The sequence below is a fragment of the Chelmon rostratus genome, chromosome 11 (assembly GCF_017976325.1).
Source record: "Chelmon rostratus isolate fCheRos1 chromosome 11, fCheRos1.pri, whole genome shotgun sequence".
Classification (NCBI taxonomy): Eukaryota; Metazoa; Chordata; class Actinopteri; order Chaetodontiformes; family Chaetodontidae; genus Chelmon; species Chelmon rostratus.
Window position 1 is genome coordinate 16,776,197 of NC_055668.1, and position 27,610 is coordinate 16,803,806.

The 27,610-nt window shown below is 40.2% G+C and overlaps 1 protein-coding gene across 1 annotated transcript in view; it reads left to right on the forward strand.

Annotated features, from left to right (window-relative positions):
- Positions 1–27,610, forward strand: part of adam12b (ADAM metallopeptidase domain 12b) — a 78,782-nt gene that overhangs the window by 27,015 nt on the left and 24,157 nt on the right. Inside the window, exons 4-11 of the mRNA XM_041948096.1 lie at positions 9,628–9,706; positions 11,910–11,986; positions 12,905–13,094; positions 14,237–14,302; positions 15,027–15,098; positions 15,498–15,667; positions 16,308–16,392; positions 19,469–19,617. Coding sequence (XP_041804030.1) covers positions 9,628–9,706; positions 11,910–11,986; positions 12,905–13,094; positions 14,237–14,302; positions 15,027–15,098; positions 15,498–15,667; positions 16,308–16,392; positions 19,469–19,617 — 888 coding nt within the window. The remainder of the gene's footprint in view (positions 1–9,627; positions 9,707–11,909; positions 11,987–12,904; positions 13,095–14,236; positions 14,303–15,026; positions 15,099–15,497; positions 15,668–16,307; positions 16,393–19,468; positions 19,618–27,610) is intronic.

Sequence of the window (27,610 nt, forward strand, 5' to 3'; positions counted from 1 at the left end):
ATACAGTTATGAGAATGACGACCAGTGCGTCAGTTGCATAATAAACAGTGTCTAATCTGTGCGTTGTGATTTTTTTGCCTTCAGATAGCCTATAAAGAAGGCCAAGATTGAGATTTGATTGCTGAAGTTACTCATTTTGCAGTTTAGATATTGTGAAAATGACAAATATTCTTATAGGAACAATATAGTACCTTTAACAAGACATCCTGCTTCACTGTGAACATTCATCACTTCACCCTGGTGTGCAAGCAGCTTCAGGCTTTTTAGTTTGGGCTACAAGAACAGTGCAAGCTTATGCCAGAGATGCCATTAAATTTTTTTCTTCAGCGATGACAATGTCAAATAGTTGCAGCTGACGTCTGAGGTGCTCCAACCACACAACAGTCAGGCAAATGGTTGCGGTTTTGGATGCCTCCAAGGCCCTGGTCTTGTCCAAATGCAACAAAGTCTCAGAGTCTCTGTGCTCAGGTTACTCAGGCATTTTTTTCTCTTCGCTCCCCCAGAAGAGCATGGATGCCCTCGTACTGGCTGCTAATGGAGTCCAGCATCATATGTAGCTAGTTTTAGCGTGTCTCCAAAGATGTTTTCAGGCCTCAACTGGGTTGTGGCTTGTGGACTCCTTGTCTCCATGTTCTAATGGTTTAAAGGTTGCATTCTTGGAAAAATATCTGTTAATTGGCGCAACACCTGTGCTCCTCCAGCTGTCGATGTGTTTTCTGTCCACAATTGTCCACAATTTAGTCTACACCACTGACCATTATTTGGTCGGAATTTAGGGGTCAAAGTCTGTGTTGTAGGCTTTCAAATTAGAAGGACCTGTGTGGCTGATTTGGCTTGATAATATTTGATGAGATGCTAAAAATACTGCACCATTTCTGATTTCTCCTGGGTAAAAAAAATACAGATTTTTGTTCTCACGCACTACTCTACACTGTAGTTAATTTTACCCATTCCTGTGCCCATGAATTTATATAAATAGATTTTTGACCTTGCAGGTTACCCGTGGGTAACTGACTTGATACAGAACTCTGTCTCATGTTATGCTGCATCAGTATCAGTGACAGATTGTGCACCCTGATCCTCATGTTAAAATTATACATCACAGCCAAGTGGAAGTTTCCATCTCCACCATGTTTTCAAGGTAATGGGGTGGAGAAAGACAGATTGTATGCTATTATCTTATTGGGGAATCAGTGCAGGATCCGTTAAAGTGTAAAGAGTGGGTTTAATGGCATGAGACATTTTTTAAGAGGAGGGGAAGAAATACTCCATGGGGTCTAGGACTGGAAAGCTGATGGTCTGGGATGTGCGCAGTCAGTGAAGCCACGACATGTTATATTAAATCAGTTTTGTTATGCAGCACAAGTGCTCCTTACAGTTTGAAGTCTGTGTGTCAACTTTTAGGGTTTGAAAAAGGAACAAATGTGTGGATGACATGGCTGAATGCAGGAGAGCAGAAGATGATTGATATGCGCCAGTTGCTTAATGTTTTTTGCAGCAAGAATGAAATGATAGAGTCAAAAATAAAGACAAAAATAAAAGGCAAGGGAAGAAAAAACGAAAGACAAAAAAACATCTTTAATATTTTTTCCGCTCAGCTCTTAATTGCGTATTTCCCCTGAAGGCAAAAAAAAGTATGGCTGAACAATGAGGCTGCCCAGGGGAGCAACCATAGATTAATTGGACAGATAGGAACCCTCTGACATTAACATTTATGCATTTGTTTACTCTTTTTCAATGAATAATAATAGGCCACCTCCCTTGAAGATCCCTAGTCACTCATTAGTTCCGGTGTGTAGCTTGTTATGGATGGGAATATTGAAGCAGCAAAAACAAAAAAAAAAAACCCAAAACAGTTCATCTCAGTAGTGGGCAAGCATACGAAAACTATTTCTAGAGGTTGTTTAGAATACTTCTTTCTCACAAACTTTTAATGAAGATTTGATGATGCTGCTGCACACACTTGTTATCCATACATCAGCTTCAGTATGCAGAGGAACATTAGAGGAGGCAAAATAGCCTTTTGTCTTCTGTTTGGCATGCATGCAAATAATCAACTTTTGAGCAAATTGATCAAAAGATACATTTTGTGGTATGATATGTTTACAGTATTTTGTTTATAGTGATTAACTGTAGAAGATGGAGGCATGTTGTTTAGGTTTTCTGTTCACTCAACGCTAATTTAAAATGGGTTAAATGAAAACACTGATGCTTCTTCTAGTATCCCTCCAGTATTTGAAGGATAATGCTCACTTGAGATGTGTATTTCAGGTTTGACTCTTACTGGCATTGTTAGCTGCCCCGGAAAATCAAATTATAATTAATGTGATAAATCTTCCTTGCTATTGCTTCTTGTAGCAGATGACCCACAGTATCTGTAGATCTTTCAATTGCTGAAAGTATTTTCCCAAAAAGAAGTAATGATGTAATATAGAGGATGAATATTCAATGATACAGCAACAGTACAGTCCACCAAATCTCCTACTGGACAATCACATTGAACGCCCCCCATATTACATTATTTATGTAATGCATAATGTAATAGTATTAAGAAAAAATAGATTAAAAGAAAAATAAGTCAACAGATTAAAAAATAATATGGACAGATAATAAGGAAGAAAATAATAAAAATAAATCAAAATAGTTTAATATCATTTGCTTATTACTCAACACAATTGTTGGCAATAAAAATAGGCTTGCTAATTTACTAGATAAGTTATCAGTGGAACCTCTCAAAGTGAAGAATATTCTTTCCTAAGTGCAAGATATGCTGCATTTGTCAGTAGCTTCACTCTATCAAGAACACATTTTCTCACCATATAGAGAGTTTCTGGTTCACTGCTTGTTAGTTGTGGTGATGTTGCCTCAGGCCATTATGAGCTCATACTGTCATCATCTGGTGCCTAGAAATATTCTGCGCTGCTTTGTTAGAGTAATAAAGAATTCAGACACTCCTTTAGCCACACATTTTACATTCACAACGGTCTGATGTTTAGCTGCAAAAGCTGGGAGCATTAATTACAACAAACAGCCTCTGTGGTGCAATAAGTGGGGAGGATGCAAATGCCAGCGGCTAATTTTGGACTAGATGGGCAGGCTGCGTTATAGCAGCTGGCCATACCCAGAGAGAAGTTACACAGTTGGCCTGGCTTCATGTTCAGGGTTCATTCTAACTGTACTGTAGATGAGTGCATTTTCCCTCCTGCAGATTCAACAAACTATTCCCTTTAAAGGGCACAGAGGGAATATGACATCATGCTCTTTTTACAGTTATGAGGAAAAATATGTTTAATGTGGGAATCGTGTTATGGTGTTAAATATTCCGGACTTGTAGGCCAGCAGCTATGAAACAGTTCATTCTCTAACAGCTCTGCAGTACCTCACTGCTTTTAGCTGCAGTTATTGCTTTATTTCACAACAGAGGGAAATGATCACATTGATATAGCTTCAGCGCAAATTGCAGTGTTTGACACCCACCACACGTGTACTTTCATTAGAAGTATCAAAAGGCTTGGGGCTCGACACTAACACATTTTAAATCCTTGTTCTGCACCTGCAGCCTTGCATTTTTACCTACATTCTGATATCAATTCTGAATACTTTTTAAGACTGTATGGTCGTAAAAAGCAGCGCCAGTAAAAAGCGATGGGTGGCAAAATAAGAAATATCTGGAAGCATAAAAGATAAGGTTACCACAGACGTGCTATGAAAGAAAATAAAACTCTTTGGAGATGTAAAGAAGATATGTCAGGGGGACGAGGCATACCCAGGGGAAAGAAACTGACTCCGGTGATCTGAGTTCTTGAGACTCACATGATAGAAAAATGTCTGACAATTGATGCACAAGCCCACGCTATACAACATTTATCCTGCATTTACCGTTATCTGAAGGACTTTATCTTATACAGTTAAACAGGCACCTTTCACTTTGTGCTGTAAAGTGATTGGGAGAGTGGTACAGTCCAATATGGACTGTATATATAATATCTCTCTATATATACACTATATATAATATAATCTCCTCCTTAAGGGATTCTTTCACTGACCATCAGAAGCCTCAAGGAGAAAAATTCCGTGATCTCACTGTCACTTGCTATCATGTCCCCTTATTACCTTTGTCAACACCCATATATTATGTTTCATGGGGCCTGTAATCTTCATTGGTGACAAGTCAAGCAGTCATGAAGGAGATCATATGGTCAGTGATGTAGCTCAAACAGGAAAATGTATTTAAATTTTCCGATGAATGCCTGTGATTTTGGTCATTTTAGAGAGCATGTGAGAGCGAGACAGCTTCCCCTAACTGCATCACTATACCATGATTCATCATTCACGACTGCTCTCTAGTGCAGAGAGCCTTGTTTCTCCCTTAGCGGTTTGTTTTACTGTGATGTGATGACTTCACTGGCCGTGGGCACCACATCACACACGGGGCTTTGAAGCCTGAGGCGAGGGGCACAGACAGAGAGCGTTGTTTGAATGAGTGTACCCTCTTGGTGATTGAACGGCAAAAGGCAGGTTTTCATTTGGATCTCAACACGAATGTCAACTATAAAGCAAGTTGTAATGCTCTTACTCTTCACAAGTTGTGGGCCTGACCACTTGAAGACTGAGTCACTGGTACATTTGTTTCTGCTGGGCCATTTGGGGTCTTTAATTCTAAAAACAGCTTCGGTAGAAATGACTATTTATTGTTTCAGAATTTGGTTTTCTGTGTTTCTTTTCCCTATGATGAGATTTTTGGGGGGGAAAAGTGTCCTCATCTTGGCCTTCGTGAACTCACTGTGGAATGATTTAAAAGTGATGGAGCTGTTCTTCTTTGACTTCTATCTAAGCAAGAAGGGATCTTGACTTATTAAGGAGCCATCTTTGCTTTGGTCAGTCAATATTTAAACAGGCTTGGCCCATCAGCCTGCTTGTCTGATATTGGGCTGCTGCATGCTAGAGTGTTTATATTGGAAAATTTTAGCCTGCTCTCTCATTTGTGTGACTTTTTGCCACACAACAGTGAGACTGAGACAGTGACGACGTACCGCTTTGATCCAGACTCAAGAATCTTGACAGGTAAAGGATGGGTTGCAATGCAATTTTGTGCAGACATTCATTGTCCCTAGATGATATACCCCATTGACTTTAGGGATCCACTGACCTCTAGCACCACCATGTGGCTAGCATATTTGGTTTCGAGGGAATTGTCTCAATAGCTATTGGATGGATCACCATTAAATTTGGTACATACACACCATGTCCTAAGGGAAGAATCCTGGTGACTTTGGTGATCCCCTGATAACTCATATAGTGCCACCAGCAGATTTCATATTCCCACATCTGCGTAATGGATTGGCAAAAAAATGGTGCATTCATTGTTCCCAGAGGATAAATCTGCCTGTCTTTTATTGCTCCCCTGACCTTTCCACTAGCACCATTTTTGACACTATGAGGCTATATAATTTTTTACAAACATTCATGTCCTCCAGGGGGTGAACTGTAATTCCTTTGGTGAACTAAACTGAACCTTGTGCCTACTGCTAAATAATAATTGTTGGTAATTGTTGGTCATTGTTGATGTGTTAATTAAGATGGTGAGCATGGCAAACACTGCTAAACAGCTAGCATAGTAACATTGTCATTTTGAGCATATTAGCATGCTAATGTTGGCATTTAGCTGATATAGGTTTAGCATTTAGACTAAGTAATGTCTCACAGAGCAGCTAGTATTGCTTGACACCTTAAATTTCATGGAGAAAATTGACACCTATAACCAAGAGATTCATTTTATGACTCCCTGTTTTCCACAGCCTCCAGTTATGTGGTCTTTACCAAGTGGAGCACAAATGTGCATAAGTAATCTCTTACAAAGCCAGAGAAGGAGAGTGAAGGCAGGCACTCCTCTAATTCTGCAGTTCACAGGATTTTTCTGTTTTGCTCCCTCCACTCCTCCCACCTTCATCTCTGTCTCTCCCTGGTTTTCTCTGGCTTTGCTGGCTTTGTACACTCCAGTGCACCCGCTACAGCCAAGCCTAAGCTGAAGGGACATTGAGCTGTATGTAAATCAATTTGGAACGCGTCCGAATGTGGAAATAGAATTAGACTTGTCAACCACACCTCTTTAGTTCCTCTTCTTCTCTTCATCTCTCTGTCCTGCTGTAGAATGCTCTTTTTCAGGTTAGGCATACAGTACCATAAGTAGCAGCTATAGGAAGGCTTAGGGTTAGGCTCGTGGGGTAGAGGGGATTAAAAGAAATCACTGGTTAGCAGTCTTCAAAGGAAGTAGAGAGTCTGCAAGAGGAGCCACATTTCTCTCAAATGGTTTCATGCTCAAGGGGCTTTGTGTAATGGTAAATTATTACATGAGGCATGGAGTCACATATATGTAAATGAGGCTTGGCGCTTTAAATTTGCACGGAACATTGTACTCTCCGGATGCCTGAGAAAAGGATGATATTAAAAACACTGATTCATGTAAACAACGTGTGACACATCCAGTTTGGGCTTCATCAATTATGCCGTTGTTGCGAGCCTGTGTTTGCTGGGTTTGATTTGTTTTTTTCAAATAGAACTCAGCAAAATGCATTTGGTTCAACAACAGTTCTATCTGCCATAATTTCAGATATGACAGAAAGTCATATTTTTTCATGCAGCAGATAAGGAAGCCGGGATTTTGTAAGGTCCACTGTAATGAGTTTTTCTGCTGTGTCCTTGTCTGCTTGTTGCCTGCATTGTGCTCATCATATCTATGAGAGTCATTCATTCATTGATTGTTGTGTAGGATATATGTCAGCAATCCACCAATGTCAAGAGATGGAAAGGGAACAGGAATATATATGTCATCATGAATGAGGCATCAGGGATCAGGGAGGTTAAAAGGAGATCGACAGAGCCTTTCCCAAGTTATAAATCATTCCCCTGATTATCAAACAATACAAAACAATCGTAGCATGGACGACATACTTGGCTCTACATATGGAAAGCTATTCATCTGGCTTTTAGAAAAAATCAATAATTCATGCCATGAATGAATTTTCTGAGAAATTAAATTAACTCTGAAGAGCACTTTGTTAGATGCTGAAAAAAGAAATTATTTTTAAGACAAATATCAGTATTTTCTGCCTGCCAGGGTGCTATTAAAGAGCGCCTCATTCATCACAATTAACCTGGGTGACTATTAGTGAAACATTAATTAGATGTTAGACTGTGTTTAATGAATCACAACACACACTTAGGAGCATCGAATCAATGGTTATTGACTCAAGCAATTACAGGAGATTTATATAATATTTCTGGAAAGTGCTAAGTTTTTCTATCAGAAAAGTAACAAGCACAAGAGCAAAGAGTCACACTATCAGTTCACAGGCCATCGCAGGTCATCTTCCTCACGTGGAGGGAAGGTGCATGCTAAAAACAAGTCATTTTGCACGTCAATCAGAAGCTCTGTATTTCTCTTCCTGTTTATTAATTTCACAAACTGTCTCTTATAATGGAGAAACCGAAAGCAGCACTGGGTTTCTGGTGATTTTCAGTCCAATTCTCATCTACCATTCTCCATCTATATTACATTTGATTGGCTGCATGTTCCTCTCGACGAAAATAGGGATGGAGGTGGGTTGTTGCTAAGAAAGGAGGTATAATCACATGGAAGTATTCGGGTAATTCGGAGTTAAACTCATTCTCCTACGTCGTTTTCAGTTTTGTAGAAAAACATGACCCACATGGGTTTGGTGCAGTGTGGATGACATTTCTGGCTCTCAATGAAAATGTCAAACTCATATCTTTTTTTTGAATGCGCTCAGGAGAAAGTAAAACCAAGGCCTGTTTTTTAAAGGCTCACAGTCAGTCCAACAGCTCAGGTTTATTCCTCTGTACATGGACAGTAAAAGGGCAAAGAGGGAAACATTAAAGCAGAAGAGAAATGGAAACCAAGGGCATCTAATCATCAGCAGGGTCACTTTCAGCTGTGTACGACACACAATACCACAACACAGAGCTAAAAGGTAGTCAGAGTGGGCAGAGGAAACTCTCTTCGAACACACAGTAAATATTCATGGTCCCATAAACTCTGTGCTCTTGCCAAGCAGTTGATTGCAGGCAGATTCCACCATGTAAAATCTGCAGCTTTAATACAGTATGTGTCATAGCACCAGGGGCCATGCTGCCCTAAGCTGGATCTTCCAAACATGCTCCCAAAACACAGCACGGGAGAATTTGCTTGGAATTACCGCTCACATGACACAAATCCCATCTTTACTGCAATCACATCCTCTATCAGAGCATTTTGATTTTGCCCTCCTTTCATCAAAAACATGATCGTATTGTGTTGATGTCACTGGCAGATGGCTGTTTATCACTGCCACTTTTCGAACACTGCTTCTGCAAGTTAAATATAACATATTTGTGGATTTTCCAGCCAGCATACAGCACCTTCTGATGTGTCATCCATTTTTAATGAGACATACCGGGCCCTTTAAAGTGATTACTGGCTGCTGGCTTATCGGATTTGGTTTAGAGCTTGCTAATGGCATGATAAGGCACATTAAAGTGATAATAAGTATTTAATGAAGTTAAATTTGGTCAGGGTAGGGCCACGGAGGATGGATCCTTTTTTAAACAGGTCAGGAAAAAAATGAACTTTAAACATGCAGATAAGATATTAAATGGTCCTGAAGTATGAAAAATTATTGGCTCCATCCACTCTCATCTCATTCTGGTTTGTGGTCCATGCAAGCTGTGTGAGATGGCAGAGCAGTTTGGGATATGAATGATTCCCACTGTGATTTGGACAAACACTGCCTTCCAGTTTTTTAAATCCTCTCCATCTCCCCTTCTGTCTTTATGGATCTGATGTTTTTTGGAGAACAAAAGTCAGCCTATGTGATACTTTTCTGAAACTTTTTGTTTTCACATGACGGTTATTCACTTAGCACACTGCCTTAAATTGGCTATTTTAAAATACATGGTGTCATGATTTTTTTTTTTTTAGATTTTGGGGAATCTTAAAATCATGTCACATACAAAGTTGTAGACAAAAAAGCCATGTTCTCACTTGCTAATACTCTTTCTCATACATACATACATACACAGACACACGGATACACATACACATACACACATTCACACACATCCTGAGATCATCCTGCCTGATGTCAGTGCGATTATGCAGCTGCAAAAGATGGGTGTTCCTGCTGCTCCTTGCCAATGCTTGGGGTGGGGCTCACTGTGTCCATCTGCTTATGGCCTTAGGAGCAAAACCCACACACATACAGTGACAGTTTAAAATATGTCCACACACACACACACACACATAGAAATGCACATGCACAAAATAATTACCTCAGCAGGGATTCTACTCAGTCATGCTGAATGCCAGGGGATTCAAGGACATGTACAAATCACCTAATAAATTCACAGAAAATCAAGTCTCTCCTTGCCTCAGAATGCTAAGTACTTCGTCCACATTATCCCCCAAATCCTTACAAGCAACACTGAATCTACATAAAAAGTCAACTAAGGGTAGACTTCTTAGTGGTCTTAAAACACAGACTTTTAAAAAAAAAAATCCATTCAGATTCACAGCGTGTTTGATGTGTGTTTCCTTTTGTTTTTTTTTTTTTTTTTTTGTTCTCTTCTTAGGGGACTTTTTGCAAGCCATTACACTGAGACACATTACCAGGAGGATGGAAGTGCAGTCACCGGTGCTCACAACTTCACGGTACGGTGGCACTCGAGTGCTTTTGACATTTATGGTCGAGTTGACGTGCAGTGGTGCTCTGCAGTCACGCTGTAAAAACTGACCCTTTAAAAATGTTCATGTGCACACATGTTTTTTTTTTTTTTTACTTATACAGGATCAGTATATGGTGATCTAGACTGTGTTTTATGCATTATTTAAAAATCAAATTTAGGATGAAAATCAATTGGTTTTTTTAATCACTACAGTTTGACACAGTGTGTATTTTAAACGGTACGTCTACCCTGTGGCCTACTTGATGATAAGCTGTATTTTATGCTGGCTGTTTTTAAGCCAACATTGCCATCAGGATTTTATTACTGAATCCCCTTTTAGCAGCTGATCTGTTCCTGACTACTTGTTTTATTCTACATGTACGTGAATGCTAGCTGCTTAAACCAAAGTCTTTCTTTTTCTGCTACTCTCTTGAAAATGAAGAAAATGTCGATGTTTGAAGTGAATTTCAAGTACTTCTGAAGGCCACTCACTGACGCACTTGTTGAATTCAGTTCATGTGGCTCACAGGGGAAAATCCAGGCAGAATTGATTCTTCATTCTATGATGAAGGTATTTTTATTTCATGTTAGGTAGAAAGAAGGTTTCACTGCATGGCAACAGTAATTTGTAGCAGCCATTGTAGAGGACAGATAACATTTCTTTGGCATTGCAAAGACTAAGACTTTGAAAAGAGTTCTCTCCCTTTTTTAACATAGTTAACAGTCTCTTGTCCTTATGTGGTAAGTTGGAATGAAATCACTGTTTACCTGAACGGCGAGGACATTTTGACAGGTCACTTACAGCTTGGAGGTTTGATAATTTGGCAGTGACTGACATGTCTATTTCCTACAAAGTTATGCAAACAGCGTTTTCCACTCTCTCCCTCACCTTTAATTTTGAGAGGGAGGATGTTACAAGCACTGCATCAAGCTGTCAAATAGACATACTGTATTGTCTTAGATAAGCTTCACGCAGCTGCACACTTCCAGTACCTGCTGTCACTGAACTCAGCAATCAGCCATGTGTTAATCAAGGATCAGTGGAAAGACGTGTACTGTAAATAAGCTCCTCCGGTCTGTGAATTATCTGATAAGACAAAAGAATCTGTGAAAATGATTTTTGTAGCATACATAGGTTGACGTCCACAAAATAAACCTAAGCAGGAACTGTAAATCAAGAGATAAATCAAACCCTTAACAAGGAGCAGCTTTACAGTGAGTCAGTCATTACAAAGACATTTTTCAAACCCACAGAGCTTTATTTCCAAAATGGACATTAAGGGGGTTAACTAAGATGTATTCTATCTGTTATCTGCTTCAGGAAATCTTCTACAAATGAGCGCATTACTAAATATTTAACTTTGAATGCATTTAGCTGCTTTAAACATCCAGGATCTTATATGAAAGGTGAAGTAATGTAGGTCAAGCATAGCCTAAGCACAAAGCCTTTGTGCAATGCTGCTCTATTTTTATACTTAATGTAGTGAATCTCCATTTCATCACCACCTGGCTCAGTAAATTGCACTATAGTTGTCAAACAGAAGTTGTTGGAAGCGACTGTTTTTTGCAACAATCTCACCCCAAAGTATCCTCCTGCAGTTCAATATTGGGGATGAAAAATGGTCAGCTTAGTGACTAATGACAGTTGATTTAAGAGGACTGGACTGCTGCCTGACAGTAAATGGAGGTCTGTATTGTCTTTTAACGAGGGTCGCTTCCTCTGCTTTTCTTGTGCTCAGACAACAGTGTTTTCATTGTTTCACAGAAGCCTTGAGTGTCCTCTTTTGCCTCTACTAGACCATTCTAGTGGAATAACGAAGGAAAAACAATTACCATATTACTGTCACCTCCCATCCATGTCAGTTTTCCGGCTTGTCCCTTCAACTGTGTAGGTTGCATTAATTTCAAAAATGCCTCTTTGTATGGAGATGGATAGGAGTAACGACTGCTCGACAGAGCTTACTAATTTCAAAGGACATAACTAAGGACAGCATCAGCACAGTTCCACTCTATCTTGTCCTCTTACGCTCTTTTGATGTCACATAAGAGCTGTGACAAGCAGCTTTTGTTCTTTTTAAATATAATGCATTTTTAATTGTCTTATCCAGTGGGCAAAGCTTTCGTGGCATAAAATGTTTTCATCTACAGTATGTAAAGCCTTTTTTAAATTAACAATTCATCTCTTTTAGAGTAACTGCTACTACCATGGGGAAGTGCAGGCACATCCAAACTCCGATGTCACCCTCAGCACCTGCTCAGGCCTTCGGTATGGAAAGTAGCCATCATTTTGCATTCAAGCAGCATCTCAGCACTGCCCTTTAACTGCCATTTGCCATTGCCATGTTTATATTTACTTAAGTCAGTCTGCACAGCAGCCCATCGCTCTTAAGCCCCTTAAGCACGCTGTCAGTAAGTTGGTGTGCAGACTTGCAGAAATAGGAGAAAATGTCACACCTCATTGTCTTTGTCCACAGAGGCATCCAGTAAATATCTGCGCTCATTTTGGCAGTAATTGACATCTTGCTGTTGCTAATGACCAATCACAACTGGAAGATTTGGGAATCAGCAAAAAGTATTGACATACACAATGTGATCTTCTGCTTAATTAAACAGCAAGATGACATTTCCGGACACAGAAAATGTTTACTTTCCAATGGCAACCTTTCATCAACACGGTAACAGCTAATGACAAAGAACATTAAAGTCTGATTTGGGGTAAAAATTATTATTATTTGTGCACATGAAGAAGGTTATATACTAATTATACTGAACTTGTTTGTGAATTAAGAACTTTTGTGCATAAAGACATGAGGAGTTTTAAACCTGAAGTAGTTATTAAGATTCATGGACAACTTCCTTACTTACTATCAATGAACAGTAATTGGGAGGTTTTTGAGGGAAAACACTTCATGGGTCTGGTAGTTTTAGAATATGGTCATGTAGAATAATGCATTAATAAATGCTTTATCATGACTAATAAAGAGTCAATATGCTATTAATGTGCATGCTAATAAGCAACTAGTTAATAATAAATATGTGTACCTTAATATAAAATGTTACCAAAAAATGCTTTAGCGTTTCATTTGGCATCAGTAAGTGGGCTTGTAGAAAATAGGTGTCACATTCAATCAAATTGGTTATGCTTTGAAGCTTTGTGTTTGGACTTGCGCCGCTGTCTCTGCAGAGGCTTCATCGCACTTGAAAACAAGACATTCATCATTGAGCCGGTGTCTGGTCATGACAACTGTGCCCACTTCATCTACCGAGTGGAAGAACTCAGACTGACCCCAGGAGACTGCGGCCACGGCTTCAACATGTCCTCTGTTGCCCCTGAAAACTACATCAAAAACCCCTTCCAATCATTCCACACGAGGGTGAGATTAGTATTCTGTTGTTTTTTATCGCAAAGCCCGTATTAGAACCTTGGGATATCGCAGTGCACGGCAATATTGCCATCAATTTGAGCATTTTGTTTTTTAATTGTCAAACATTTCTGAAGAGTAATGTTCTCTTGATGAAAGAGAAATGGGCGTTTGAGCAACAATTTGGCAAGCCAACTGGTTTGGATAACTTCCCAGAGGGTGCTGTGTTGGGCTTGACACATTTTATCTGCGCTTAAAGCCCAAAGTCGAGGGCGCATGCAGGTTTGGCCAATGATTTACATGAAGCAGGTGCAGCATCCATCTGCCACTATTCCCAAGCATTAAAAACTACATTTGAGTCAGGAAGTGAAACTTACCAACATACAGTACTTAATGACCCCTGAGTAATATCTGGTCTCTGTGTTTTTAGAAGGGCATCGGTTCCAGCTTAAGGGATGGGACATAGGGGCAAAATTTTTTTTAATATGGCGGTGTGATTTGCTTTTGTGTGATGTCCTGGCTGTTGTAAACTATACAATGCTAATTTTAAACATGAGATAAAATTACAAATGGTTTAGTTGCGGTTTGACATTTTGGGAAACTTGCTTATTCAATTTGTTGCCATGGGTTAAATGAGATGATGGATGCTAAATATGATGCTGTAGCTAGCACTCCATTAGCTTAGCGTAGCAGAAGGGGGGTGACATCTACCCTGGCTATTTCCAAATGTAACAAAATGTGTAAATTTAACCAGTTAATGAGCTTTAGAGGAGCTGGTAGGTGGTTTTGTTTTCTTTGGACAGAAGCTAGGCTGGCTGTTGTCCCCATGAGCCGCCAAACAGCTGCTATGCGTAACTTCACATTTACTTACTTACTTACAGATATGGGATTGGTATTGGTATTTTACAGTGAATAAGTGCACTGGAAGGTTTTTTAGGTATGGCAGCATTGGAAGTTTTATCTCAAGGCTGTTACTGCAGGCCCACAGGAAGTGCATCAATTTTGTGTCTGTGATATTTGTGCTTGAAATATAAAGTAGCCAAATCTTTAAGGTTATCAAGTGGACAAAAAACCTTGACAAACCTTTTTTTTTTCTTTTTTTAGCAAGTCTCAAAACATTTCTAACATGCAACATCTCTGTTTTTTTACTTCAGCATAAAAGGCATGCTCAGAAGACAACCAAGTACGTTGAGCTGATCATTGTTGCAGACAACAGAGAGGTAATGCATCTATTGTGCTTCATTCACAAACATCGTGTTTTAATAACAGAAACTAACTAACTGAAAGCACAGCAACCCTTTATGATAACAGTAGGAAAAAAGCTGGGTAAGCTGTAGTAACAGTAGAGCAGGTCCTGCTGGGACTGCAGAAGTAGGTCAGTGTGCAACAGGCAGTGTGGTCTTGTGGCAGAGGCTCCGTTTTGACAGGAAGTGCTGAACGATTCCCCAGCGGACCAGACAGGAAACCGGAAAAAGCCGCGTGGAAACAGAGGAGTCTCCCATAAGCACTGACGAGCTCATTGTGGGGTTTCCTCTTGGCGGCCCTCTACTAATGCCACCAACCTGAATAGAAAGAAAGGAAATGGGGAAAAAAAAGGGGAAGGGATCAAGTTTGTTGTCAGGTTCAGATTTAAAATCCAGCAACAAATGCAGGTGGATGCACAGTAGGTTGGAAAAAGAGGGTCTGACTTGGATCCAAAGCTTTGCAGGCTGTCAGATCTGCCAATATACCTGCTCCCTGTGGCCATGCCATTCGTTTCTCCAACACTGGGAGATTTTTCTACATCCAGATGGCCACAGCTTGACAAGCTGCCTAGCACACAGTAAAACCTATTGCCATTATGGGTGGCTGTGTTGTTTCATGCCGTTTAGTTCTGAAAATCACTATAACTGCAGTATCGTTTGTGTCTTAATGCAGCACAGTTATGTGCGATTTTGTTTTCAGTTTCAGAAACATGGGAGGGATGTGGAGAAGGTGAAACAGAGACTGGCAGAGATAGCCAATTACGTGGACAAGGTAAAACATCATCTCCCCTTTGCACGGGAGGGATAAATCACGTTTTTAAAATAGAAATATTGCTGGCAGCAGAGATTAATGGGATGACTATGTGATATATTAATGTCCTACTAAAACAGCTGCTTTTAGTCTGTCTAAAACCTCTGCCAGGCTGCGGCTCTATTGCTCGCAGATACAGTAGGCAGAGGGATTTACATAAGGAAAGCATGGACGGAGACATGAAAAAGGCATCTGATCATGGTAAAATTGTGGTGCTGATGCACACAGGAGAGGTTTCAGGGTTATCATAATGTGTCTCACACATCTCATTGGAAGTGTTTTGATGATTCATGTGATCTAAGCTAAACTGTACCTCTGTTCACAGTAACTCCCTCCACTTATGAACTTTCGCCCCTTCAGTTCTACAGGGCCCTGGACATCCGGGTGGCCCTGGTGGGTTTGGAGGTGTGGAGTGACTCTGATAAATGCCCCATCACCCAGGATCCCTTCACCACCCTGCACGAGTTCTTAGACTGGCGAAAAGTCAAACTGCTGCCCCAGAAGCCTCACGACAATGCCCAGCTCATAAGGTAGAAATGCAATTTATAAGAAGAAACTGAGCTCAGAGAGCAACAATGAATGTTCATACTGGTACACGAAAACAGATCCTTAAAGGGCCATTAGCCACAAAATCATTTATACTTTATATTATTTCTAACCATTTTGCTTTTTTTCATACCCAGTCAGCCATTGTTTTCCATTAATTTTGTTACTGGATGTACAACCCCAATTCCAAATTTATTGGATTGTTGGGATGCTGTTGGAAGTTAAATAAAAACAGAATGCAATCATTTGCAAACTTACTGTTTACCGACAGCGGTTTTACGAAGTTGCTGCCATCAAATTCAGAATTAGCATATATTTAGAAAAATCATTGAAGCTGATGAGGTGAAATATTAAATATATTGTTTTTGTACCATTTTCAATTATATATATGTCAAAAACATTAGGAAATTGTCACATTCATTTTTTTTATGTTTTAAACAGTGTCCCAAATTGTTTTTGAGGTTAATACACTAGATCTAAACCTGGTACAGAATTAATCTAAACCTTATTAATTCTTTGGAAAACCAACTGCAATAATGAATTCAGACTTTGTGGGTAGCAAGCTAAAAAATGCTGGTCGTGCAGATTTTAACAATTTTCTCCCCCTACTTCTGTCTGTTGCAGTGGGGTTTACTTCCAGGGCACCACCATTGGCATGGCGCCCATTATGAGCATGTGTACAGTTGAACAGTCTGGAGGCATTGTCATGGTGAGTAAAAGCCTCCTCGCTGCTCCCACCATGCCTCCACCCTCTTCTTCCTCTGTGTAGCTTGATTGTATCAGCGTGAGCATTGTGCAGATGCAGCCGGCCAGACAATCCGGACGTGATTTACACAGAAAAGGTGTTCGACATTTGCTGGAAGCACATTCATGGACAGGTCTGGCAGGAATTCATGCTTTTAAACATAACGATATTGGTGCTGGCACTCCCTCAGCATTCATGTCCCCGTCATTACCACAAACACCCACGTGCACAAAGGAATATGTAGACATATACTCTCAGAAGGATTGGACTGGAGACACGCACGCCCTTGTAAGGTGAATTCAGAGTCTTGCAGTCGTTCAATCAAGCTTTCCTCTGACATCTCTAAATGGGTTGGTGGGGCACTGGGGTAAACAAAGGCCACAGAGTTTAAACAAAACCACATTTACATTTTTATGAGATGTGATAAATTGTTTATGTCACACATTTGAATCAAAATGCATTTTTTTACTCACAGCTGCACATCACCTCAGGTATGCTAAATCATTACATGCAGTAAATTACCTGCCTGTTGGGCTCCTCTGCCTGCTTTAGCACTTGACACCCATGCCAATTCACAAAGTGTTTATCAACCCAATGCAATTACGCCCCAGCCCAGATGTGCATCCCCCATTAATAGATATGTTTTCTGCTGGCCGCGGCTGTGTTGAGGATCCTCCAGATGTTTGTCTTCCCCATTACTTACAGATGGCAGATGGTTTGGCGCGAGATTAAAGGACCATGTAAGCAGTTAGAGGGCGGTCAGATGACATGAACCATTTCTCAAACCGTGCACTACCATGTGTGTTAATTAGACTCAAATCCTCTATTTGGTAAACATGTTCTTTCAATTTGCATGTCGAAATGTTATTTATTTTTTTAAGTAAACTCACATGCGTCTTTATATGTGAATGGTTAGGTTTAAACTGTGTCAGCGAACTACATCCACTTTTTTATGGGGTATTCTTCTAGTCTTGGAGTTATTTTCCCACATGGCTGGAAAAGATATCAGAAAGACTATCAGAGCATTTCTCGTAACCAACACTATCAAATTCTCACCATCACAACAATGGCTTAGAGCTGCTTCAAAGTAATGACTTTGGCTTTCAAGAGTTTCATCCATTTCTGCTGACAATGATATTACACTTTTTTGTGAGGAAGCACTCAACTATGAGTTGCACACATGCACACACACACACACACACACACACACACACACACACACACACACACGGTGACACACTGATAACCATGGCAGAAGCAGAGGAAGGTTTTCCCATCTTTCTTGTTAAAAGGCAGGGTGCAACTCCTCATGACACTGCTCTCTAATCAGAGCAGAAAATAGATTGGCTTGCCCTCAACCTTGACACATGACCCCGCCTTCAAAGGAAGCATGTGATTTTCTCATGTACATGGCAGAGAACGTTTGAAGACCACAGTAAGATACGCTGCGTGGGCGGCCTCTTTCTCAGGGGTTGGCAGAATTGCAGTGCTGAATCATGCACATTATTAAGAGTTTAAATGCAAGTATCTTTGGGGGTGTTTGTTATACATCGATCAGCTTTGCTATGCAGCATTTATCTGTTGTAAGGTTGAGAAATGCTTCTCTGGGCTTCACTTAGGCTAATGTGCACAGATATTTGTGTCTGGATTTTGAATACACTATTTATGTCATTTTTTATCCTTTTCGAACCTGAGGTGTGAGTGTAGGCTCAGATGTTAATGTACAATATATCTTTGAAGAACCATAATTCCAACATTTCTAGTACAGGCAAACATGGAGTGAATGTGAAAAATATGCGCAGAGGCAGGGCAAAGTGTTTGAAATTAAAGAAACAGTTGAACATTTTAGAAAATATGCTTATTCCATTTGTGGTTAGATGAGAATATTGATACTCTCATGTCTACACAGTAAATATGACGCTACAGCAAGTGGGCAGTTACCTTATGACTGGAAACAAGGGGAAATAGCTAGCCTGAAAAGTACAGCACCCTGAAAGCTCAGTAATTAGATCATGTTGATTTAATCTGTACAACGTAAAAATGACACATCATTGTCTTCCACTGTGTTATGTGCTAGACTCCTTCTTTGGCGAGGGACCAGTAACTGCATTGCTCAGATGTTTTTGTGTTTTGGTTTTTGCATGTCTTAATAAACAAAATATAACATGTTAATTAGTGAATTTAAGAGGTGCTAATAAGTGGATTTTGCTACCTTAAAGCTTTAATCCAGACTAGGTGTTTCTCCTTCGTTCCATTCTTTATGTGAAGACAAGCTATCCGGCTGCTTTGTATGTACTCTACATAATTCAGTCTTCTCATCTAACTTTAATAAGCATAGTTCTCAAAACTATTCCTTTAATGTTACAATATCAATGAGAATATGCAAATACAAAATCACACATGGAATTATAAAAATTGATGGTCTGTGTACTGGATTATGGGGTTATTCATTCTCAGTTTTCCAGTCTAGCCTTAGCATACATATATATATAATTTCTCAGTCACCCTTCTCCACCTCCCTGTCTCTGTCTGCCTCATCCTCCCAGTTTCCCTCTCTACCTGTCTGCAAAACTAGGCGAGACTTCCACCTCTCTCTCGTCACTCTCCGTCTCTGTCTGCCTGGTGAAGGGCAGTTGTCTCGCTTATCAATGCAGCAGCGAGTCATACAGCGGTAGGTTCATGGAGCTTACTGCAGTAGCTGTCTCCACAAGCAGCGGGTATGATTGGGTCTGCAGGGGTAATGGGATGGCAGATGAATTCAGGCCTCCATGAGGAGAATGAGTAATGGAGGAAGGATGAGGAGGCAGATCTGACAGTTACTGAACTGTTTTAGGAATCTGCAGCTTAAAAATGGTCTTCTTTGAACTTTGCATTTTCTTTCTTCTCTTTTTAAGTGACTGTGTGCTTCAGTATGGCTTGATTTTTCCTCAGAGCTTGCTTAAGTGACTTTGATTGAATTTCATGCATTTTCGAACATACTAGATTACACACAATTAGCACGTTGTCACAGTCCAGGGTGCCCTTTTTCTTCCCATCACAGGACCACTCTGAGAACCCACTGGGTGCAGCCGTGACTTTGGCACACGAACTGGGACACAATTTTGGCATGAACCACGACACCCCAGAGCGCGGCTGTGGCTGCAGGATGACCGTTGATCGTGGAGGCTGCATCATGACGCCCTCCACAGGGTGAGATTCCGGTGATCTTTTTCATATTAAATTGTATCCATGAAGAGGCTACAGTGCCAAAGCTTTATGATTAGAAGTTGAGGCAAATGTGACACAAATGTTTCTGCTGCTGGACTGGTTTAGGCAGCAGTTGGCAGCAAAATTCAAATTAAATGGCCATTGCACCACACTGTCATTACAATAATTATGCTGGTTGTGAGTTTTCTTAGCGTTTCACTTCCTTTTAGATTGTAGTTTTAGACCGATTTCAGTTTGTAATAGATTCCCCAAAAAAACAAAAGGCTTCAAATTTAAAAACATTAGCTCAGACAAAGGTTTAAAATTGGGACTTCAGGCTGTTTCTCTGAGCCATTAAAGAGTTCATCTTTCAAAGCCTTGGTTCACACAGCTCAGAACTAAAATATTTATTAGCTGAACTTTTCAGAATAAATTGTCAACTTCTTTTGCACCTGAACAGTCAAGAAAAGATTGATTAAGCTCCACTAGTTGCACAGTTTGGATGATTTTCACCTGCACATGACGCTCCACTGTTTATGTGTTGTTGTATGAGTCGGGGCTCAAACACACACACGCATGTAAACACACAGACACACACTTTGGCCTGAGACTAAAGCAGCTGCTCTAGCATTCTACTCGTGTTGCCTGGGTCGCTGAGATAACAGTGCTGCTGCAAGTGATGGACTCTGTGACTGTTAGTAAACAGCAAGCAGATAAGACAAAACCCAGAGCGCAATACCAGATTTCACCCTTGGTTCAGTGCCAGTCTGGTTTGTCTTGATGGTGAGTCCTGCAAGCCGCAGATGAATGTAGTCCGGATAGATTTCACAACACTTTGAAAAAGACAAAGACAAAAGATGAAATACACTTACTATTGTTACTATTTCAAAATACAGATCAACAGAGAAGCTGCCCACACAGACTCACACACAACACACCAACCAAATCAGCCCTAGCCTACAGCTTTCCCACACATTAATAATATCTCTGGGTGTTAAATCATGCAGGATAATGGAAATTTGTCCAATTTTGTGGATGTAGCAGGAAAGGTTGCCAGATCCTATGAAACTTGATTGCAGCGGTGGTTGTAGCTTTGGTTCTTTGAGTTTGAGTTGTGTCATTACGTCCTCCAGCTAGTGTTTATCAGATAAATGGTAAAAATGGTCTTTTTCCATTTAAGGTCCCAGTATTAAAGGTCTAGTGTGTAGAATTTAGTGGCATCTAGTGGTGAGGTAGATTGCAACCAGTTGAATACCTTTCCTCTCACCTTCCCCATCCAAGCATGTTGGAGAACCTAAGGTAGCAGTGAAACTTGCAAAAAAGAGTTTAAACTCTAAACAGGGCGTTGCAACATGGCGGACACATTGTAAGAAGACCTGCTCCCTCTGTAGATATAAAGAGCTCATTCTAAGGATGAACGTGTAAACACAATGATTCTTATGTTCAGGTGATTTTACACTAATGAAAACATAATTTTGATTATATTCCATTTCTACCATAGTCTGCCAGTGGTGTTTGTGAGTAATACATGCTTCAAAATAGTCACAAAATCTGATTAAAAAAACACATAATATAAATAATGTAACTTAGTTTGTACCAGATTGTCCCAGAAAAAACTTGAATGACCTTTTACTGCACAAATAAACTGTGTTTGTTTGTGCAGCCACTGGCAACAGTGAGCTCATCCTGCTGTTCTCATACTGCAATATTTATGTCAGAGAAAATAAAAGTATAATGCACACCGAGAACCACTGGATTTATGCAGTGAAGTTTTATATTTACACCCAGCGTTGATGGCATGACAACTTCGCTTTAGCTCGCCACCAGCCAAAGATATCTAATGATGTCATGCAGAGAGTTTAGAAAAATGACTACATGATCTAAATGGGTTAGAATGAGTCACGATGTTATTGAATTCTTCAACAGGTTAATGAAGCACAGTGCCTCATTTTCTGCACTCTCTGCCACATAATTATGAGATTAGACACATTAATAGTTGAGAGATGTGATCAGTGACCTTTCATGCTAAAACTTGCTCCAGTGTTTGCTATGTAAAGGGTGCAGGATAAATCCATACACAGTGATGTGGTGACATTTTGCCTGGCAGTTTTGTGTTGATACACTGACTCCAAGTATCAATTTGTTGATTTACATGAGAGAAAATTTTAAAGCTGCATTAACCAGTATTTTATTACTAATGGGTCAAATGAATATTTGAGTAACACACATTACTCAACATTTTTGTAAATGTTGCCGTGTTATCTAGCCTTCTAATTTTCATCTGCAGTCCGCCCTATTTTAGCATTTTTTAGCTCATTGTTTTGGTTTTACGGTCTGTAAAATCTGTTTTGATCCAATTTTGGCACTTTCATCAACTCTATTCTCCACCAGCAGCGGGCAGCTGTTTTCTGCAAAAATGTTCAAAGTTAACAACTATCTGGTGAATATAGTGGATCATTTAGCTGTTAATGAACCAGATATTTCCCTCAGGAGTTGGTGGAGACCAAAAACAGAGCTAAAAGGAGAGCGGATATTGGATTGACGTTCGTGAGGTAGCCAGAAACACAACTCCAATGTTCATGACGCTGTATGCTAAATGTGTAAATAGGAAATTTTTTGCAAACACATTCATCATCATGTATTTACAGCTCAGTCCTCTGCTTCCAAGTGGCCAAAAAAAAAATCAGTTTTATGTACTTGATGTTTGACATTAAAGGTGATCACAGGGTTGTTGAGACAGTGAATATGATTACATGCATGCCAATATTCCACTATTATTCCAAATATGACAATATTCTGAATTTGATAGCATATAGCATATTCCATTTGGATTTTCCACAATAGGCCTTATTCTGAATGGGGTATTTTCTGATTAAGACATGGGGGATTTGCAGATATTATTCAGGTTTTAGGAGCATTCTTTGGACTGTATACACCATATTCGGAATATGCATCTCCATCAGCACTTTTTACTGCAGTTTGCAGCACACATTCGCTCACTGTCACCCCTGTGTATTACATGGCTAACAGTTTGTAAGGATGGAGTAGACATGCATGCACCAAAGAAAAGTCCACATTTCTGATCGGAAGGATAAACACACCTAGGACTTCTAAACATTATGAAAGACTTTCAACAGGTATTTGGATATGCGCAAATATTGCAACGGCAACCTTTTCAAGAAGGTGTTTGAACAAATACCAGAGGGAGGCTGTGTGCATTAAATGGAGTATGCATAACTGCTTGAAAACAGGAATATTCGTTATATTCATTATATAATATTCATTTTCATGAGCCATGTAAACAGCTTAGTGGGAATATTAGGCGAAAAACAGAATACTTTGTGTATGTAAATGAAGTCAACGTAGTTGTCTAGATTATATCAGTTGTGCTGCTAGACCATTTATATAGTCTATAGTAAAATTTCATGGGAAACATTTTGCTGTATTTTCTGAGCCATCTTGAAAAATTAAAATTATGAACATACCCAAGTTCAAGCTTGGCTTAGTCAGTTATCTCCCAAATTGAATGTCTTGAACTATCAGCCTGAATTCAGAACCAGTAATTTCACCAACCAGTCTAGAACTCATTTCTGCCATCACAGATCTGGTTTCTTTTTTATATATATATTAGCAATCTCCTTTGACCGTTCAGCAGAGATGCCTTCAGAATGTTAAACACGTTGTTGTAGCTCTTTTGACTGTGTGTTTGGGATAGTCTCAGCTTAGACTTGCTAATGGGGGAGAGGACAGGCTGCATCTAAATGACGTGATTATCAGTGACGCTGCCAGCTGTAATCAGGGCCAGGGCACACACAGAGAGATCCGCAGAGAGGTGCTTTATGCCTGGATAGACAGGCGGAGCGAGGAAGCAGTGCTTTTATTTGTCTTTTATCTCCCTCAGTGGTAGAGCAGGAGGAGAAACACAAAGAGAGATAGAGGTGAGAGCTAGACACAAGCAGGAGAATGATGACAATGAAGGAATTATTTGGCTACACATAGACGTCCATGACAGGCGTGTGAGCCATGAAGACTGGCCACAAGAGACTTGTGTCATAACAATGAGTCGGTATTTGAGGGACAGAGGAGAGGAACAGAGGTTTACATGGACATTTTGAAGTGGGGATGTCTTTTAAAAGTTGAGCTAAGAGTTGCATCATGTGAACGTGGGGAGAAAGCTCAAAAGTACTTTCCTGTGTCTGTATGTGTTACCAGGCAGAAAGATGAAGCCCAGCAGGTAACTGTGGCTGGACTTTGAGGCCAAGAGGTGAATTCTTTCTCAACGTAATATGTTGGTAGCTTGTGAGTCTTGTTATTTTCTTGTCGAAATGACAGAGTGCAGTTGAGGTGAGAAGTTGCAAAATGTCATTATCTGAAGATATTCTGCTGGGGAGAGGAGGGAGAAAGCTAGTTAGCTTGCTGGTGGGTAAATGTTTGCAGTAACTTTACCGTGTGTTTTGCTTTTCTTCCTGCTATTTAATCACCATAGGCTTCTACTGCTGCAGCCTAACATTTCTCGAAAGGTCAGACATGTCTTTCCTGCTTAGCGTGGACTAAATGCATGTCAGTCTGCAGTGCGGCTTAGAGAGCAGTAGAGACGGCTTCATGTCCATCATAGAGCCTACAAATAGATGAGCCCTTCATAGCCCTCGTGTGACCAGTGCCTCTGCTGTCAACAGACCCATTTCACTCTCCATCCAGACTGACATTTCCTCCTCCTCCTCCTCTGAACCCACTGGCCTCACATGTTGAGATGATCAAACTGACAGGATTCATCTGCCCTGCACATATGGCTGTAGATCCAGGAAGAGCTGCCTGGTGCACATGAGAGTGTATCTGCATGTCAGTACATTGTAAAGGCTTACATTAATGCTACAAGATCATTCTGTAAGTCGCTATGAAAAGCCCCCAGCAAACCTGCTTCCAAACATAATCTATATATATATTTTAAAAGGGCATTAAACCGATATGCTTAACATAAAAACATACAATTCTTCAAGTGGAGGCAGGGAGTGTCTGAGAAAGATGCTATTGAGTTGCATAATGAAAAATGTAGGATCACTGAATCCTTTAGGAGCTCACTGTTGCTAAAAATCTAGCATATCTAAACCTCTGGAACTCTGCTGCTTCAGTTTTTTTTTTCAAGTCTGTCTCTTGTGAGTCTCCGAGCTTAATCGAAATGTAATACCAAATCACTGTAATACACCTTTAATTCGCATAAATCACAGGACTTGGGCTTGTTCAGGTTGTGTAGTCGTATGATCAGATTTTTTGTTGTTGTTCTGATGTTGTTGATCATCTGCTCAGTTAAAGCTAGTGAAAGCAGGTATTCATCACTGCATCCTGAACACCGTCAAGTGGTGTAAGGAAGGGTAAAACTCGATGCACTCAGGTGCCTCTAGATAAATTGTTATAACCAGCAGTAACTGAAAGAGCTTCATTTAATGCTGCGTTTGATATTGTGTATTCTTTGAAAGCTTTGTTTCGGTCTAGCTCACCCTGTGCTTACCTGAGCAGATGGTATGTTGCCTCAGACAGCATAAAAGGCGAGTTTGTGGTGTACTGCATGGTATCAGGAGAGGTGGTGGAAGCTCACTGTGTCTATTTCTTCTTTCTTTACATTGTTTGGTGAAACGTTTTTTTGTTTTTTTTTCATGGATTCTTGCTGACGGTTCAGCTTTCTTCAGTATCCCCTTTAAAGTTGTCCAGTGCCAAAATAACTCATCTCATCTGAGCTGCTGTTTATTTAGTGCACATCACCCAGAGCAACAGCAGAAAAGAATACACACGATATTACATGAAAAGTACACACATAGACAGGTAACAGTGTTAATTTGTCAACAAGGCTGATGTTAGTCATTTCAGAAACAGACATCATACAGCATAACCATCACAGGACTGGGGTTGCTAGCCCACTTGTCGGCGAGGAAAAACAGTCCGTGATTTGTGTTCCTAGCCAGGAGAGATCATAGTGAACAGAAAAAAGATTTGTTTTTAGCCTGGATTTGAAAGTATCAACAGAGCTCGCCGCCCAAATGTGCAGTGGTAGATTATTCCAGACAAGTGGAGCTCGACGGCCTAAGGCTCGACCATCAACAGAGTTCTTGTTATATCGAGGAATGGTTAAGAGCATTTACTGTCCATAATATGAGAGAGCAAGATCATCGTGAATGTACAGTTGTTGGCACTTCAGACAACAGATACTAAAACCAAGTAAAGCATGTATGGTGGACATTTAAAGGTTCCCTGTAGTTTTTGTACTCTAGTAGCGCTATTGAGCTGTTTTTCTATGAGTTGGTTCCTATTTTGTTTATCATATGCACTTCCATAAGGACGCACATGCACGTGGGTGGCACGATTTACATTCCTGTCAATGGTTTCACGCTATTTTCACTGAAAGGTGTCGGTAATGGGCCAAGATATGCAGCAATGGGCCAACAAAAACAGGGAAGAAGAAGACTGCAAGCTAGTAAAAGTGGATTTAAACAATGCTGGGCTCAAAATATTTGAAAGAATGGCTTCTAAAATGTTTTATGAGGAAGGAATTCAATATTTGTTTGTTAATTTGTTTGAGCTGAAGAATACACTCGATGTGTTTTGGTGAGCAGAGCTGTAAACAAACTCCACAGGGCCCCTTTAACCAAATCCCCCACCCTGAAAATCAACACATGGCGACATGGGAGGGGATAAATATCTGTTTTTCCTGCCACTTTAAACATTACTTAATGAAATGGCAACAGTTGAAGTGTTATGTTCGTAGATGAGATAACACTAGATGCTTTCTTCCGTCTGTGCAATGTGGCAGCTCGACTAACTGAGTCTGCTGCTCATCAGTGAGATAGCGTCACACGTTTTCCTCTGTCAGTATCACAGATGTACTTTAAGGCTGTATGACGATGATGAGATTGTGATCTTTTGAGAGCGTGTTATTAACAATGCGAATGACACATTTGCCTTTCGAACATTACCTACAGCCACAAATGAGCTGACTAATTAGATTTTGTGTAACTTTTGTGCAGAGCCAAATTAGTTCCACCCGAGCAAACTACACCTGGAGAGGGTGTGAGGCTTTTTGCTAATATTATCCAGGGAAACCTACACTCTCTGCTCAGCTAATTTCCTGGACAGCAGAGCAGCCGTGTGGTCTCAGCTGTGATAATACACATCTTCCATGCGGGTCTATTGCAAACTGAGAACTGTACATTTGAGCTGTTCCTACATTATTTAATGCTGATTTATGGTGTGTCTTTCCATAGTGGCATCTTCCCTCATGGCTTCTCAATTCTTTCAACTGAGGTGTTGCAGTAACTGCTAATGTACTTGCTCCAGTTGATTCCAGTTTTTATTTTTTCACATAACAGGTCTTCTCACTTGTTTCAAGTGGTTGGGACTCAATCTAATCAAACCACACCCACACAGTCCTGATGAAGTAAATGAAAGGTTTTGTTGCATTAAACTCTTGATCGATAATAACTAAGGACGGTTTTCCCAACGTTATCTCGGATTTTTGTTTATTTTGTCATGGATATGTATGTAATGTTAGCAACCACGTTCACAGGTAGTTACATTGTGTGATATATTACAGTTCAACAAATGTGCTATTGTCCACTTGCATTGCTCATTGCACCATACTTCCACAGTCAGCGTCTGCATTACACACCAAACAGAGGGTGAAACAGGAGTGGATTTTCACCCCTGTCCCATCCCACCCCCATAAAAACATTCCTGTCCTGTCTCATCCCATTCCCATGTTGTGTTTTCCACACATCATGCACCGGCCAGGTGGTTGCAACCAACCAGCAAGCAGCCACCAGAGCAGACAGAACAGAATAAAAAAGGCAACAGAACAACTGGCATTATGTTCAAAATTTAAAAAAAAATCCTGTCCCACTGCAGTCACTTTAAGAGTACTGATATCGAGTCCCAGCCTGCAGGAATCTTACAGGAATCCTGTGACCCACAGGACTCAAAAAAAATGTCAACCTCTAATACCAAGCGA